Source organism: Temnothorax longispinosus, chromosome 10, assembly GCF_030848805.1.
Source record: "Temnothorax longispinosus isolate EJ_2023e chromosome 10, Tlon_JGU_v1, whole genome shotgun sequence".
Lineage (NCBI taxonomy): Eukaryota > Metazoa > Arthropoda > Insecta > Hymenoptera > Formicidae > Temnothorax > Temnothorax longispinosus.
The window spans coordinates 12,142,591-12,159,642 of NC_092367.1; the positions used below are offsets into that span (position 1 = coordinate 12,142,591).

General features: G+C 33.8%; 2 protein-coding genes and 2 long non-coding RNA genes across 7 annotated transcripts; 3 read left to right on the plus strand and 1 right to left on the minus strand.

Annotated features, from left to right (window-relative positions):
• The first annotated feature begins 437 nt into the window (after positions 1-437).
• Positions 438-2,985, plus strand: LOC139820369 (uncharacterized). Its single transcript, XM_071790563.1, has 5 exons — positions 438-761; positions 848-1,015; positions 1,085-1,204; positions 1,515-1,598; positions 2,028-2,985. The coding sequence occupies exons 1-5, from the start codon at positions 458-460 to the stop codon at positions 2,291-2,293; spliced, it is 942 nt and encodes a 313-aa protein (XP_071646664.1). The 5' UTR covers positions 438-457; the 3' UTR covers positions 2,294-2,985.
• A 20-nt stretch (positions 2,986-3,005) lies between these two features.
• Positions 3,006-6,256, minus strand: LOC139820370 (putative nuclease HARBI1). Of its 3 annotated transcripts, none has more exons than XM_071790566.1 (6): positions 5,945-6,256; positions 5,857-5,873; positions 5,020-5,103; positions 3,908-4,173; positions 3,713-3,836; positions 3,006-3,530 (listed from the first exon to the last, which is right to left on the minus strand). In XM_071790566.1, the coding sequence occupies exons 3-6, from the start codon at positions 5,063-5,065 to the stop codon at positions 3,388-3,390; spliced, it is 579 nt and encodes a 192-aa protein (XP_071646667.1). In that variant the 5' UTR covers positions 5,066-5,103; positions 5,857-5,873; positions 5,945-6,256; the 3' UTR covers positions 3,006-3,387. The 3 variants fall into 3 exon arrangements, with proteins under 3 accessions (XP_071646667.1, XP_071646666.1, XP_071646665.1); XM_071790565.1 differs by having other exon boundaries at positions 5,754-5,873; XM_071790564.1 differs by lacking the exons at positions 5,020-5,103; positions 5,857-5,873; positions 5,945-6,256 and adding exons at positions 4,267-4,551; positions 4,867-5,013 and having other exon boundaries at positions 3,908-4,183.
• Positions 6,257-11,154: 4,898 nt separating this feature from the next.
• On the plus strand, positions 11,155-12,275 carry LOC139820561 (uncharacterized). The gene is made up of 3 exons (XR_011734016.1): positions 11,155-11,357; positions 11,495-11,982; positions 12,130-12,275. It is a non-coding gene; the product is annotated as an uncharacterized lncRNA (long non-coding RNA).
• A 1,373-nt stretch (positions 12,276-13,648) lies between these two features.
• On the plus strand, positions 13,649-17,052 carry LOC139820550 (uncharacterized). 2 transcript variants are annotated; one of them, XR_011734005.1, is made up of 5 exons: positions 13,649-13,858; positions 14,113-14,252; positions 14,509-15,788; positions 16,506-16,880; positions 16,986-17,052. It is a non-coding gene; the product is annotated as an uncharacterized lncRNA (long non-coding RNA). The 2 variants fall into 2 exon arrangements; XR_011734004.1 differs by having other exon boundaries at positions 14,534-15,788.

A 17,052-nucleotide genomic window follows, 5' to 3' on the forward strand; every position in this document is an offset into this window, starting at 1 on the left:
TAATAAGAATACATGACGCATGAATGAATTAATCACATAAACAATACTTATGCTGGGTCTACAATGCGAGTTTCAGAGTCACAGGAACGGTCGAAAGAAATTGATCACTATGATTGGTCGTTTTCTTTCTTACGAACATTCTTGCGACTGTGAGACTCGCATTGTAGACCCAGCATTATTTTGTGCAACTTTTTCATTAGATATATTGTAAAGAATTGATTCAAAATTATCTCTATAAAATTTATTTTGAGTAAATTTATTATAATAATATTTTTAAAATAAATATATTAAAGCATCCCTTGGGTTTTACTTTTCAATATGTTAAAAATAAAATAAATATTTTTATTTTTCAACAAATTTTTAAAATTTTATAACTTTAATATTATATATAATTCAATATTATATGGACGGGTAAGAGCCATAGTGATGTAAGTCAAATTTTTTAAGATATTGGTTCATGTGCATAGATGCAATCTATACAATATATAAATTGCATCTACACACTAAAGGCAATATTTTTAAAAATTTGATTTACGCCACTATGACTTTTACCCCTCCATATATACTATATGAAACATTTTTACATAATAGATGTAGACGATCAGATTCAGTAAGGAAACAGCTTCAGTTAAAAACTGGTGGTGGTCCACCAATAGTGATTGATGATGATGAAGAAGACATACATGAAAGAGTTCGCAGTGTTGTTCCAACAATTGATTTTACGTTAAAAAATCAATGGGATAGTACAAGTGAAATCGAAAGTAATATTATTTTTCTTTTTCTATTTAATTTCTATTTTTTACTAGTGCATTTTTTATAAATTTGAAAAAAATATGACGGTGATTAGGAAACATGGAAGACATCCAAGATACATTTAAAGAAGAAGAAATAGGAAATAAGGCAGATCTTGACAAATATGAAAGAGAAAACTATTCTGAAAGTAGTAATGAAAATGATCATGTACCTTGTTATCTTGCTGGTGATTTGAGTGCCAATGCTGGTTTAAATGAAAAAGGTATATTCCTTTTTAAGTATGAACTATGATTATTAAAAAAGAAAATTTTTATTTATAAAATATATGCAGTTTCAAAGGAAGTCTTGTTAAACAAATGTTTAACCATAAATAGTGCCAAGAGTACTATTACAAAAATATCAGAAAGCGACAGTTCCTTGAACAGACATTCTTCTAAGTCCAGTACAGCTGGTAAGTGTGTATACCCAGATAGCACAACTGATCTTTATGAAGTCATAAAAATCAGATACAGATCTTTTTGAATTCATAAAGATCAGCTGTGCTATCTGGGTATTATATATGCATGAACAGATCGCGTAATTTTGTTGCATTCATGCATGTGCGTAATTTTATGAAAATATTTTGTATTAGAAATTTGATACGAGTCTATTCTATTTTTTGAAAAATGATAAATGTCAAAATGATATTAATTTTGTTTCAAAATGATAAATTTCGTACTAATAATATTGCAACATTTGTATTTTACTTTTTACTATTGTAGGAAGTAGTATACAACGAAAGTCTATGAATGTTCTTCAAAATATTTTACCAAAAAATGATGAGAATCGACTTAATAAGTGTAAAGGTATGAATTATCATATCACTCTTTTAAGTGCCCGTCTACAATAGGTGTTTTAAGTCCTAAACCTTAAGAAATTGTTCAATCACAGTTAAATTTGAGGAGAATAATTGATTGTGATTGGTCCATTTCTTAAGACTTTAGGGCTTAAAACACCTATTGTAGATAGGGACTAATGAAACTTAATAACAACTCAAAAATCTTTTTTTTTTAAGAACATTTATTTAACAGGAAAAAATCTTTATAAAATTTAATACTTTTTTAAAATTGTATTATTTTATTTTAATAATTTAACTTATCCTATCTTTCAATGATTAATGTGTTTCTGTGAGAAATTTTCTACACAAATTTTATTTAAAAATTGAGTTAATATTTTTTCTCTAATTATTATTTCATTTATATAGAATTTATCTTTTTTTTTTATTTTTATAAAAGATTTGACTGCAGAACCTTCGAATAAAAAGAGGAAATATCCGACTGGTTTAGAAATTGAGCAAAATTTGAGAATACAGAAATTAGAAGAGTCAACGAAGCAGCAGTCAGAGCTGCATATAGAAAAGCTAAGAATTATTCGAAAGGAATGCGAATATTGGGATAAAATGAGAGCTGCTGCAGAATTGGAAATGCAAGCAATGCAAGCACAACTTAAATATTGGACAGCAAAGTATACTGCAATTGAAAGTGATATATTAGATATATAAGTCATTAACGAAATTGATTCAGTTGATTAATAATATTAAGAAGCAATCATATCTACTAATCTTTTACATGACAATGAATGAGTGTTATAGAAAGAACAAAAGATCTTTTTTTCTGTCTTTCTAATACAAAATGTTTTATTTGTCATGTTACATTTTATTTTTCGAGATAAACAAAACCGTATTCTTTTTTTCATGTAATAAGTACTTTTTAAGAAAGTAATATATAAAAATATTAAATTATTTTGTTTATTTATGTTAATTTTTGTTTATTTATGTTAAAAATGTTTATTTTATTTTATTTTATTTTATTTCATATTCATTAACAAAATTGATTTAATTGATTAATAACATTATAAGACAATATTCACTAATTTTTTACATAACAATGACTATGTTTACACGACTCGATTTACGCTGATGTTAACATTGGCGTAAATCAGGCCATATAAACGTAGTCAGTGATTGAGTGTTATAGAAAGAACAAAATATCTTTTTCTCTGCTTTTTTAGTATAAAATGTTGTATTTGTCATGTTACATTACTTTTTGAGATAAACAAAAATCATATTTCTTTATGCAATAAGTATTTTTTAAGAAAGTAATACATTTATATAAAATTGTAATTAATCATTTTTGTTTTATGTTAAAAATGTTTATTTTATTTTCATACTTCTCAATAAATGATTAATATTTTGGATAAATAAAAATTATAAATTACAATAACAAATTGTTATTTTATTTAATCACCATGTTTTACAAATATTTTTATAAAAATATTTTTGAAAATCTTATTAAAATAACAAACAATTTGTATAATGATTATATATTAATGCATTAATCACATATTTCAATAAAATAATTATCTTGAGAAGTGTCGAATAATGAAGTGCAATCGATAATCTAATCCATTCATATTACGAGGAGGATCAGCATCTAAATATATTGCATTCTCTGGTTCTACTTCAACGAAAACATTTTTATTTGGACAATTAATGTGGATGTGCAAGTTCCACAGAACTGCTGTAGCACAAATGATAGCAATGGAAGTATCTAACTTGTTTAAAAGTCCCCTTTTTAAACAAGAAAATTTTCTTTTTCACCGACCAAATGTCCTTTCTATAAGATTTCTTGTTTTTTTATGACTTTTGTTATAATTACGTTCTGCTTGGTTAAGTGGTCGTAAAACAGGTGTAAGTAAATATGGTTGACAACTATATCCATTATCACCCAAAAGCAGACCTACAAAATAAAAAAATTAAGTGATAATTACATTCATATTTTACGTAACTTTACCCTATTTAAAATAATAGATTACATTGAAATTGAATGTAATATAATGTAATCTGATCATATTGTATCTATTATTTTAAACAGCATACAGTTTTACTTTTCTTTAAAATGTTTTTGTTTTATATTTATACCTTTTATCCTGTTCTCCATGAAAAACAGTTTTAAGGCACTGCGATCAAAGCAAGTGCTGTCATGAGTGCTTCCTGGATGTCGAACATCAATATACAAAATTTCTCCTCTTGGTCCTGCAGCAGCCTAAACACATAAAAAAATATATACAGTGCACAATATTTTTCGTTGCAATTTAAATAATTGTATAAAATTACCAAAATATTTAAAGAAAATGAGCCTTTTCTACTGCGAAAAATTTCTCCAATTTCTTTGTCAGGATTGGCAATTTTAATCAGGGTCCCATCAATGCAAGCAGCAACGTTTGGGAATTCAGCTATTTCATAAAATGTTCTGATGTTGCTTCGTTGATCTTCTAGAGTTTTAGGGAATTGTACATATTCATGAAGTTTCTCTGCAAATGCTATTGACACTGCTTTAATACATCTGCATACAGTGGGTTGCGAGAAACCTCTTAAGTCACCTGTAACAGCCTGATATTTATAATTTCATTAAGAATTACTTTAAATCTAATAAAAATTTAATTAATGCTTGTTTTAATATTTATTTTATTTACTTGATAGTTGCCAGTGGCATAAAATCGGAGAGCCATAAGAAGTTGTAAAACAGGTGATACTGGTAAACCTCTGTTACTATCTTTTGCTAAGTTGCCTTCAATAATTGGCAATATATAATACATAATTGCTTCTTTACTAAATTTGAAACGTTTTTTGAATGCTTCCTCATATAAGAATTCAAAAGGATTTGAGTGATCTCGAATATAACGCTTAGGTATTTTTGTATGTGCAACTTCTGCCATATCCATAAATTCCAAAAAGTCATCTAAATCTTCCATGTTAATCTGATAATCCATAAAAAATAAGAAAATTAATAATAAAAATTCTTACTAAATAATTTTTGTATGTAGTCATTATTACTATTACAGTTGTTAAAAATTTTAATATATACAATAATTCTACTATTAACTTTTTAATTATCTAAAAAAAATTTATACATGCATAAAATATTTGATTTAGAACTAAATTAATCAAAATGATAAGTTTACAAAAATAAATTGTATTGCTTTTTCAATATTGAAAGATTAATATTATTACAGTTAGTTGTGTGAGTATTATGATATAAAACTTAATATGATGTAAAATTTATAATCACTTACTAATGATGATTTTTTATTAACACAAATAATTTTTTTAAATTAAACTCTTGCTTAAACAACAGACGAGGTTAAGGTTAAAGACGAGCTTAACTTCTGTCTCTTCTCTCTATAGTACACTTTATCACAAACTGCCAGGTGCACGGTCTTACATACAGGTCTTGAAACGAAGGTGGTGGGGGGAGTTCATCTGACGACCCATAAATTATTTCGACTTGTATCCATGGGCGGCGCTGCGATCTACAAAAGTGGCAGACGCACGCGTATTACGATTAATCTAAATTTTAATATTGCAAACACTTGAGGAAGAAAAACATGAAATAAAATAAATATTTGAGTGAAACATTGAATAAATAATAGAAAATAGAACAGAGAAGTGATTGTATGTGTATAGAAGATCCTATAGAAGTTGGGTAGCGGTCGAAGTAGTTGCAACACTTTGTTTTTTAATAAGTTTAGAAAAATAAGTTATAGTTGTAAGTTATATTTATAGCTTTTTAAAAATAAGTTTAGTTTTTTTAAGTGTTGCAACTACTCCTTACCGCGACTATACGTGTATAAAGGACCAAGGGTAAAAACATAGAACTGCATTGAAAAAAGTAAAGTATATTTTAAGTTTTGGTCCATTTAGAAATTTTTTTTTTTACGAGATTGTGTTTTGGCATTTTTAAGTTTTCTTGGTGCGCATTTTGCCTCATTCTTAACCGAATATAATACAATATAGAATATGACAAAATTTCGGATGCATGCTCCATGCAAGGAAAAGTAAACTTGTACGTAGAAAACATTTCATCCAGCGTAAGATTGAAAACAAGATGCATATTTCACAAAGCATGTTTCTACGTGAGAAATCAGTTCAAAAAATCGTAAATTTGAGTGTATTAGTCCACCTTTTGATTTAATGTCGACCAATTGTGACACAGAAGATTCATGCAAAGAATCTGATCTTATAGCTTCTACGCAAGTAGTGCAAGAATTGTAAACCTTTAATACCTGCTTGCATAAATAACCTGTGAAAAATAGTATATCAAATGAGTTGCTTAATAATGTAAATGACTGACAATGAGACAAATAAACTTACTTCAGCAATTATTCGACCATTGAAGTCCCGTTTAATCCATTTCCTAAGAATAAATCGTTCTTCAAAATGTTTTTCGCACACAAACTGCGTTGGCTTTAGCTGAGCAATGCCCGGAATTGCAGCTAGCCATTCTTTTAATCTTTCAATGCTTGACGGAACTTGAAAAACTGAATACTTCTTTTTCATACTTTTATAGCCCGTTCGACATTGTGGTACAATACACCCTTTCGTCATAATAACAATTATAGATGAATAAAGATAAACACACGTGGCACAGAAACACACGTCATAAACACGTACGAAGCTCGAGAGGAACTGCCGCAACTACGCTGTGATTGGCTGATTGCGCTACATCTGTCGATGGCTGCGCCGCATAGTGGCGATGCCAAGTCCTAAAACCGGGGACAATAAAGGCCTTCACACACAAATCGACGGAAGACGTAAGACGTAAATCGTAAGGAAATCCACCAATCAGAGTCGACTATTCCCCTCTTTAAGAGGGAAGAAGAGGGGAATAGTCGACTCTGATTAGTGGATTTCCTTACGATTTACGTCTTACGTCTTCCGTCGATTTGTGTGTCCGGGGCTTAAGCGAGACATCCCCACCCTCGAAATTTGATCCCGTTTCAAGACCTGTATGTAAGACCGTGGCCAGGTGTCTTTACTTTCGCTTAGTCATGAAGGACCAAGTTTGATGATTAGCCACTAGCACTGAAATTTGAGGTTGAAGATTCGAGAGCTGAAAACTGAAATTTGAGATTGGAAACGAGATTTAAGATTTGAGAAACGACTATGAATTCGGGCCTAGAGCCACCGCACAAGACTTTCGTATGATCTTGTAGCGTAACGTAACGTGAGCCAACGCACAAGAAACGTATCGATTAGAGCTTTCGCATAAGCTCTCGCATGGTAAAGCCCCGAACACACAAATCGACGGAAGACGTAAGACGTAAATAATCGTAAGGAAATCCACCAATCAGAGTCGACTATTCCCCTCTTTAAGAGGGAAGAAGAGGGGAATAGTCGACTCTGATTGGTGGATTTCCTTACGATTTACGTCTTACGTCTTCCGTCGATTTGTGTGTGAAGGCCTTAACGTAACGTAGATCAACGCACAAGAAACGACCGGAAATAAGTTGGCGCTGCAAGTTCATATTTTTTAATTTACTATAGCTCAAACGATTGCTCCCTAATTGCTCCCTCAGAATCGACGATTGCTCCCCTTTTAAGATTATTATTTTTTGAGATATTTAATAAAAACGAAAAATTTCTAATTTTTATTGAAAAACATATTTATAATAACTCTATGCAACTTTATAGGGCATAGAACGATTGCTCCTTCATTGCTCCTTATTGCTCCATCATAATTTTAATGATTTATTGCATTTTTATTGAAAAAATAACAAATTAATCATTTCACTATCGGCCGCCTATTGTAACTATGGCTCGGCAGCGCATGCGCATGCTACCATAACTATGCGCATGCGCGATGGTATCTGTTAGAGCTTTTACAGATACTATAGCGCATGCGCGTATGGCTTCTGCTTTTTGCTCATGGCTCCTGCAATTTTATGTGCTTCCATCTTAACTATTTCTCGCTTCGCTCTATTGGGATTTTTAATCGCTCCATTCGTATAATTAATTTTGTATGATATTTTAGCAGAGAACTGTTTATTTTCTTGGAAAAATACATTTCTCACAGTCTTCTGCAAGTATATCCAACATAAAACGATTGCTCCTTAATTGCCCATCTGTCAGCATTGTGCATGAGCCCTTATTGACGTTAGGCTTAGTTTCCACGCGTCGCGTCATCTGTCGTTAAAGCCTCTTGCACAATGCCAGGCAACAGGCAATAGGAACAGGGAATAGAAATCAGAAATCATGTATAAATGCAGAATAAACAGTGACACAATCAATAGACACAGAGTTTCAGTCACGTTGGAAATTCTGTGCCTATTGCCTGTTGCCAACTAATTATAACATTCAAAATAACCAAAAAATCGTTAATTACAACCTAAAAAGTTTAAATGCTATGATTGGTTGGCAACAGGCAATAGGCACAAAATTTCCAACGTGACGGAAACTCTGTGTCTATTGCCTGTGTCACTGTTTATTCTGCATTTATACATGATTTCTGATTTCTATTCCCTGTTCCTATTGCCTGTTGCCTGGCATTGTGCAAGAGGCTTAACTCTACGCCCTATTATGCTGCGTTTCCACTATACGCGTCGCGCGTTGCGTCACGACGCTGCGTCATAAGTTATTCAATCAAAACGTTTCATTTTATGACGTTATTTCCTACAAGATCTCGCGCCGGAAATGACGTCATAAAATAAAACGTTTTGATTGGATAACTCATGACGCGACGCGCGACGCGTATAGTGGAAACGCAGCATAATCCACTACTTTTGCCACCATTTAGTATTGTAGACAATACTAAAGGCTACTACACATAAAATTCCGTAAAAACGTAAGACGTAAGCGTAAGAAAATTGACCAATTCCAATCGAGTATTGTGTAATCCGTAGATTACAAACTCGAATGAGATTGATATCTTAAGCGTATGCTTTACGTCGTTAAGGAATTTTATGTGTGAAAGCCTTAACACTTTAGTCCATCCTGCCAGATTTTCTTTTTGTTTAGAGAATGAGATTGTAAAGCCCCTTGCACAATGCCAGGCAACAGGCAATAGGAACAGGAAATAACCAAAAAATCGTTAATTACAACCTAAAAAATTCAAATGCTATGATTGGTTGGCAATAGGCAATAGGCACAGAATTTCCAACGTGACGGAAACTCTGTGTCTATTGCCTGTGTCACTGTTTATTCTGCATTTATACATGATTTCTGATTTCTATTCCCTGTTCCTATTGCCTGTTGTCTGGCATTGTGCAAGGGGCTTAAAGGTGGAAGCACATAAAATTGCAGGAGCCATAAGCAGAAGGCAGAAGCCATATGCGCATGCGCTATGGTATTTATAGAGCTCTACAGATACCATAGCGCATGCGCATATGCCTTCTGCCTTCTGCTTATGGCTCCTGCAATTTTATGTGCTTCCACCTTTAGTGTGTGCAGCAGTCTCTTTATAAGGAAAAATAGAAACCCCAAAATATGGTCCAGACAAAGGACACGCGCTTAACGTGTTAAAACATGTCTGATCCTGTTCAAGGACGGCAACGAACAACGCGTAAAGGGCTGCGCAATGAAAAAAATAGGGGACAGGGAACGGTTTAATATTAACATATGTACATACAGAATGTTAAATGAAGCTTCATCACCGTTTCTTAGCGCTATTTTTCTGTTCGTCTATTCTGTGTTAATAAATTACTTATGTTAATAAATTTCATATATCAATAATATTGAACTGTTAGGGGCGCAACACAATACAAGCAATAGAAATAGGGAATAGGAACAGAATGCATTGATACACGGCTTCCGATAGGTTGAAAATTTATTGCTTTGTGTTTTGCATTATGTTTACGCCTGAACGGTATCAACCAATCAAAATTTTTTATGAGTGCGTTTCACTTAACGTCCGCAACGTTCTTAAAGGCCCTTGCACGTAACAAAGTTTTAGTCATAATCGTAAGGCTGTAAACAATTAATAGACCAATCACAGTCGATTATTCTCCTCGCGCTTGAAGAATAATTGAGTGTGATTTGTCTTATTTTCTTACGGCCTTACGATTAAAATTAAAACTTTGTTACGTGCAATGGCCTTAAAGCGAGAAACACAGACTTTTGCATAACGCATAATACGTAAGCATAAGAAAACTGATTGGTCTATTTCATTATGCACATACATATGGACCAATCAATTCTCTTATGCTTATGTTTATGGGCTCATGCAAGTTTGTGTAGATATAGCTTAAAGCCTTGGTCCACGATGCTAGAACTGCGTTCGGTTTCGGTTTAAGCCAATGAAACTGCTGCTTTACTGTAAGAGCTGCAAGTTGATTGGCTTAAACCAAAACTTGGACGCAGTTCTAACAATGTGGACACAAGGCTTAAGTGCCCATCTACAATAGGTGTTTTAAGTTCTAAGCCCTAAGAAATTGACCAATCACAGTCAATTTATTCTCCTCAAATTTAATTGTGATTGAACAATTTCTTAAGGCTTAGGGTGCCTCCCCATGCAAGACGGAATCGCGGAAAACGGAATCTCGGAATCATTCTGATTGGTTAGTCTCATGAGGCTAACCAATAGCCTCATGGGATTAACCAATCAGAATGATTCCGAGATTCCGTCTTGCATGGGGAGGCACCCTTAGGGCTTAAAACACCTATTGTAGTCATTGTAGATGGGCACTAAGGCCGAGTTTTCACTGAGCGCGTCACGCGTCGCGTCATCACAAGTTAACCAATCAACACATCCCATTTTATTACATTACTTGTGACGGGATCAAAATGGGATGTTTTGATTGGTCGCGACGGATAAGGCCCGGTCTACAATGGATGTCGGAAGTCGGAGTCGTAAGAAATTGACCAATCAATTGACCATTCATTATTTTTCGACCGCAAGGAGAATAATAAATTGTGATTGGTCAATTTCTTACGACTCCGACTTCCGACATTCATTGTAGACCGGGCCTAACGCGATGCGTGACGCGCTCAGTGGAAACTTAGCCTTAGGCCGAGTTTCCACTGAGCGCGTCACGCATCGCGTTATCCGTCGCGACCAATCAAAACATCTTATTTTATTACATTGTTTGTAATGGGATGTTTAGATTGGTTAAGCCCTTTGCACAATGCCAGACAACAGGCAATAGGAACAGGAAATAACTAAAAAAATTAATTACAACCTAAAAAGTTCGAATGCTATGATTGGTTGGCAACAGGCAATAGGCACAGAATTTCCAACGTGACTGAAACTCTGTGTCTATTGATTGTGTCACTGTTTATTCTGCATTTATACATGATTTCTGATTTCTATTCCCTGTTCCTATTGCCTGTTGCCTGGCATTGTGCAAGAGGCTTTAACGACAGATGACGCGACGCGTGGAAACTAAGCCTAACGTCAATAAGGGCTCATGCACAATGCTGACAGATGGGCAATTAAGGAGCAATCGTTTTATGTTGGATATACTTGCAGAAGACTGTGAGAAATGTATTTTTCCAAGAAAATAAACAGTTCTCTGCTAAAATATCATACAAAATTAATTATACGAATGGAGCGATTAAAAATCCCAATCAAGAAGACTAGAGACCAGGAGACCGAACTCCTTAAAATTTCAGTGGTGGGGGTGAGTCAAAATGTGGTCCGGCGCTGTTCGCAGTATGGTCGCCGGCCAATTCATGAACTACGGCGTGCTGGATTTCCGGTGCAAGATGGTGCAAGAGCTTCGTGCAACATAACCAAGAACATCAGCTTGGCATCTTGGCAGATGTAAACACTGAATTTAATTTTGATGTCGTAAGTTTTAATAAATAATATATGATACTTAGGAACGACGAAGTTCACATAGGAAACTTTTTTTGAATAAAACAAGTGATAAAAAAAATACGATATTCTGTGTTGTGAAATATAATCAATTGAATTTTTTTGCATAGGGCACTGAGTCTGGAAAAGTAATTGATGCAACCATGGGCGAATATCGAGAAGAAATTGAGGAAAGATTCGTAAAAGCAGGTTGCGAAATACACGGCGACTACAGGATTGCAAAGACATGCAAAAATTGTCTATTTTAATATCTACGAAAGAATGCAAAACTCATTCAGTTGCCACATGAAAGTTGGGGATTTGTTGTGCAAGATTACCGCATAATATTTGCTAAAGCAGAGAATGATTATACTATAAAATTAAATATGATCATTGATTCGAACATGAACGGAGAGATATATTTTAAACAAAACCATATAAAGTGGCTAATACCTGAGCCAGAATCAGTGAGAGATATTGTTGAAAGTTTGAATTGTATTGATAAACTCTTGGTTTTTCAAAGCATATAAATTTTTGTAATGAAATTGATAATAGCTTCCTCGGAACAGCTAAATTGTACATAAAAATGTTTATTGATATTGGATGTGTAAAATGCAATGTAATTTTTTTTAAATAAAATTATGGTTTTTTCTTTATATTTATCTCCTTATATTTTTACATAACTTTAAATATATATTATAACTTTAATAACATAACTTTTATTCAGTCTTTTTTTTATCAAACACTTGTTTTTATTTTTTTGCAGATTTTCCACCAAGTTTCGATTGTTTTCGATGTTTTTGCATCTCCACTTTCTTCTCATCATATATTTTATTGTAAGTTTTACTGAGAATATGTGCTCTGCTTAATGTATAATAATGAATCACCCGTTTTGTCAACGCTCCCTTATGTTCTTGACATCCAATGAACGGGAATATATTTTCAAAGCATAATTTATAACGATTTTCAACTTACACATAAACTTTCGTCTCCTGCATCCATGGACTCTTCTTCAAAATTATCTTGATGTACATCGAAAATACATGGTACACTACCTTGATTCAATTTAAATTTTTCACGTGGTATTTCGTTTATTGTTCCATCTTTCAAGACAGTTCGAAAAGTCCGCTCAACATCGTTGTCCTTGAAATGTTTATCGCAAATACGTAAATATTTTCGAGTAGCGTTTCCCTTACTCAAAAACGGAGAAATCTTATTTATCCAGATTTGATTTTCATGAGAATCCTGAAAAGTGAAAAAATCAAACTGATTGTATGTTCTTGAGAAAATGATTGTTATTCATTTTTATTTCAATCAAATACACTTACCTTCGGAAATCCAAATAGTGTCCTTTTATTCGAATCCAAATTGGGACATTTACTCTCACAATTCACAATGCAACACACTTTAGACATGATTTCACTTTGTTTTAAACGGTTTGCAACAAACAAGAAGACTAGAGAACAAACGACGTAAAGATTCGAACTTATCCAGCACGTAGCGTAGTTCATGAATTGGCCGGCGACCATACTGCGAACAGCGCCGGACCACATTTTGACTCACCCCCACCACTGGAGTTCGGTCTCCTGGTCTCTAGTCTTCTTGCAGATACCATCGCGCATGCGCATAGTTATGGTAGCATGCGCATGCGCTGCCGAGCCATAGTTACAATAGGCGGCCGATAGTGAAATGATTAATTTGTTATTTTTTCAATAAAAATGCAATAAATCATTAAAATTATGATGGAGCAATAAGGAGCAATAAAGGAGCAATCGTTCTATGCCCTATAAAGTTGCATAGAGTTATTATAAATATGTTTTTCAATAAAAATTAGAAATTTTTCGTTTTTATTAAATATCTCAAAAAATAATAATCTTAAAAGGGGAGCAATCGTCGATTCTGAGGGAGCAATTAGGGAGCAATCGTTTGAGCTATAGTAAATTAAAAAATATGAACTTGCAGCGCCAACTTATTTCCGGTCAAGAAACGTATAACGCCGTAACGGCCGTAACCAATACGTTTCTTGTGCGTTGGCTCACGTTACGTTACGCTACGTGATCATACGAGAGTCTTGTGCGGTGGCTCTAAGGATGGACGATACACAGCTGATCACGAGTATACTTGTATCCATGTGAATCATGGAGGTAATTATGTATAACTCAATACAGATCTATTTCCTTATGCACATGTGTATGGACCAATCAATTTTCTTATGCTTACGCATTATGCGTTGTGCAGAAGTGTGTGCGCCCCGCTTAAGCCCTAGAGCATGCGCATGTGACCCCAGAGTCGTTCACGGAAAGGTTGCAACACTTTTTTTTTGATGATTTTTGGAACGCGCAGAAATTTTGAGATCGCGATCCACCATCTCTGTATACACGTAGTGAACGGTTATGATAGCTGTCAAAGTGAACTATACAAGGTGGAGGTTCACAAAATGTATCTTGTGCGGCGCGGAAAATCTTAAAATATCAACTGGATACTGTAATATCGGGGTTAGTATAAAAGAATAAGCTAAATAGACAATTTTATTTTATAAATTAATTTTTATTTTCAAGACGTGTGTAACATTAAAAATTAATGTAATATAACCTATTAATAAAATTATTTATAATAATTATATTAATATATTGTGTTATATGTTATATTAATTTTAATTACATACTTAATTACGTAATTAATAACATTAAAATTAATTAATAACATATTAATTTTAATACATAATATTAATACATAATTAATATAACAGTAAAATTAACCGGTGTCTGGTAGTTCGGCAAGCAGAGGACATCAGTCGATCAAAGAAGCTACCGTGGAAGACGTGGATGCTGAGACCGCGAAGCTACATCACCGCTTCAAAGCCAATCCTTCTCGTCAAATAACGATGAAGTAATCTTTCTAAAAAATTACAATTATAAAAAATAATTACTTGCAAATTCAGTTTTAGTATAAAATCATCATTTTATTATAATTATATTAAGTTGAGAAGATAGATTTACTTACATAAAATTGCCAGATCGCTGATTACTATTGACTGTTCAGTAAGAACAGATCAATCGCAATCTGTTGTCCGCTGCAATCCAGAGCGAATCTCTTGTAGAAATTCGTTATGAGATTAAGATGTGCACGTCTTTGTTCACTCTAGTACTGGGATCTTCTTTCGGCTGCAGGGCCCCTGGACCGACATTAGGCAGGCATGTTTGGAAACGGCGATACGTCCTCGGGTGCTGGAGAGGAGTTTGTGAGCAGCTTGAAGACCGGTACCAAGGGCGTTGTTATTATCAAAAGTGCCACAGAACTTGATGGGCAGCTAGGCGAGAAGGTCACGGAATCGGCAGGCCCAAAGATATTTCGGATGACTTTTGCCTTGTGCCATGTTTATTCAAGATTTTCATTCCTTCATTCGTTCATTCATTAACGAGAGTTGTTCACGTTACAATCATTCAATGTCAAACATATTATTCATTTATTCATACATCATCTTGGTGAAAAAACTTTTTATATTTTCTCAGAAATTTTACAAGAATTGGGACTTGTAAAAAATTCTGAAAAAGTATATGATATTTCTCAGATACTTTCAGAAATAATTGAAGATTTTTAGAATATTTCAATATCCGTATATATGAAAATTTCTGACAAATTGCACAGATTTTCTTATATTTATTCAGATTTCTGCAAGGATATATTAGCGAAAAATATTTTATTCTTATTTTGTCTGAGTTGTTTAATTCGTATAAAAAATCTGAAAATTTCTGAGTATTCTAAAAAAAATCTAAAAATTTTTATAGAAATTCTGATTATAATGTGAAAAATTCTGATATTTTTTTACCAGGGCATCCATGGAAGGTCACATAGTATTAATACCGTGTGACACTTCCATATGATTCTCTATTACTACATTTAATCTTTGGGGCATAGATGCAACTTTTTGGAATAACTCGTGCCTTGCGCGGAAATCTTCCCATACGATGAGAACATGTTGCGCCAATGCCTCGCGTCTATGTGGAAATTGAGGTTTCCATATTTTCTGAGTAGGTTGTTCCTCTCGTTTTCCATAATGTTACACGCCCAGATTCATCCATCGAAAATACGTTCTCATTCGAGAAAACGGTATTTGTCCATTCATGCTTCTGTGCCAAATGCTGCAAGGCAAAAGCCGTTGTTCTTTGTGGCGTTCGATTAATTGTTTATATTGAGCCGATTTATATCGATTGTGTCTCTGTTCTCGCCATCTACGCCGCACGGTTTGCGCTATCGCATATTAGGAGCCTGCGGCGCAGATAGTGGGAACAGAGATACGATCGATATAAACCGGCTCAATATAAACAATTAACCGAACGCCACAAAGAACAACGGATGGCTTTTGCCTTGCAGCATTTGGCACAGAAGCATGAATAGACAAATACCGTTTTCTCAAATAAGAAGGTATGTTCGATGGATGAATCTGGGCGTGTAACATTATGGAAAACGAGAGGAACAACCTACTCAGAAAATATGGAATCCCCAATTTCCACGTAGACGCGAGGCATTGGCGCAACATGTTCTCATCGTATGAAAAGATTTCCGCGCAAGGCACGAGTTATTCCAAAATTTAGTTGCATCTATGCCCCAAAGATTAAATGTAGAAATAGAGAATCATATGGAAGTGTCACACGGTATTAATACTATGTGACCTTCCATGGATGCCCTGGTAAAAAAATATCAGAATTTTTCACATTATTAATCAGAATTTCTATAAAAATTTTCAGATTTTTTTTAGAATACTCAGAAATTTTCAGATTTTTTATACGAATTAAACAACTCAGACAAAATAAGAATAAAATATTTTTCGCTAATATATCCTTGCAGAAATCTGAATAAATATGAGAAAATCTGTGCAATTTGTCAGAAATTTTCATATATACGGATATTGAAATATTCTAAAAATCTTCAATTATTTCTGAAAGTATCTGAGAAATATCATATACTTCTTCAGAATTTTTCACAAGTCCCAATTCTTGTAAAATTTCTGAGAAAATATGAGAAGTTTTTTCACCAAGATGATGTATGAATAAATGAATAATATGTTTGACATTGAATGATTGTAACGTGAACAACTCTCGTAAATGAATGAACGAATGAAGGAATGAAAATCTTGAATAGACATGGCACAAGGCAAAAGTCATTCGAAATATCTTTGGGCCTGCCGATTCCGTGACCTTCTCGCCTAGCTGCCCATCAAGTTCTGTGGCACTTTTGATAATAACGACGCCCTTGGTACCGGTCTTCAAGCTGCTCACAAACTCCTCTCCAGCACCCGAGGACGTATCGCCGTTTCCAAACATGCCTGCCTAATGTCGGTCCAGGGGCCCTGCAGCCAAAAGAAGATCCCAGTACTAGAGTGAACAAAGACGTGCACATCTTAATCCCACAACGAATTTCTACAAGAGATTCGCTCTGGATTGCAGCGGACAACAGATTGCGATTGATCTGTTCTTACTGAACAGTCAATAGTAATCAGCGATCTGGCAATTTTATGTAAGTAAATCTATCTTCTCAACTTAATATAATTATAATAAAATGATGATTTTATACTAAAACTGAATTTGCAAGTAATTATTTTTTATAATTGTAATTTTTTAGAAAGATTACTTCATCGTTATTTGACGAGAAGGATTGGCTTTGAAGCGGTGATGTGGCTTCGCGGTCT

Coding starts and splice junctions, on each gene's coding strand:
- LOC139820369 (XM_071790563.1), top strand. CDS start 458: ATGTGCATAGATGCAATCTATACAATATATAAATTGCATCTACACACT. Junction 762..847: donor TAGTACAAGTGAAATCGAAA/GTAATATTATTT, acceptor GACGGTGATTAG/GAAACATGGAAGACATCCAA. Junction 1,599..2,027: donor TCGACTTAATAAGTGTAAAG/GTATGAATTATC, acceptor TTTTTATAAAAG/ATTTGACTGCAGAACCTTCG.
- LOC139820370 (XM_071790564.1), bottom strand. CDS start 4,545: ATGGAAGATTTAGATGACTTTTTGGAATTTATGGATATGGCAGAAGTT. Junction 3,837..3,907: donor CATTTTCTTTAAATATTTTG/GTAATTTTATAC, acceptor TTATGTGTTTAG/GCTGCTGCAGGACCAAGAGG. Junction 3,531..3,712: donor CATGGAGAACAGGATAAAAG/GTATAAATATAA, acceptor TTTATTTTGTAG/GTCTGCTTTTGGGTGATAAT.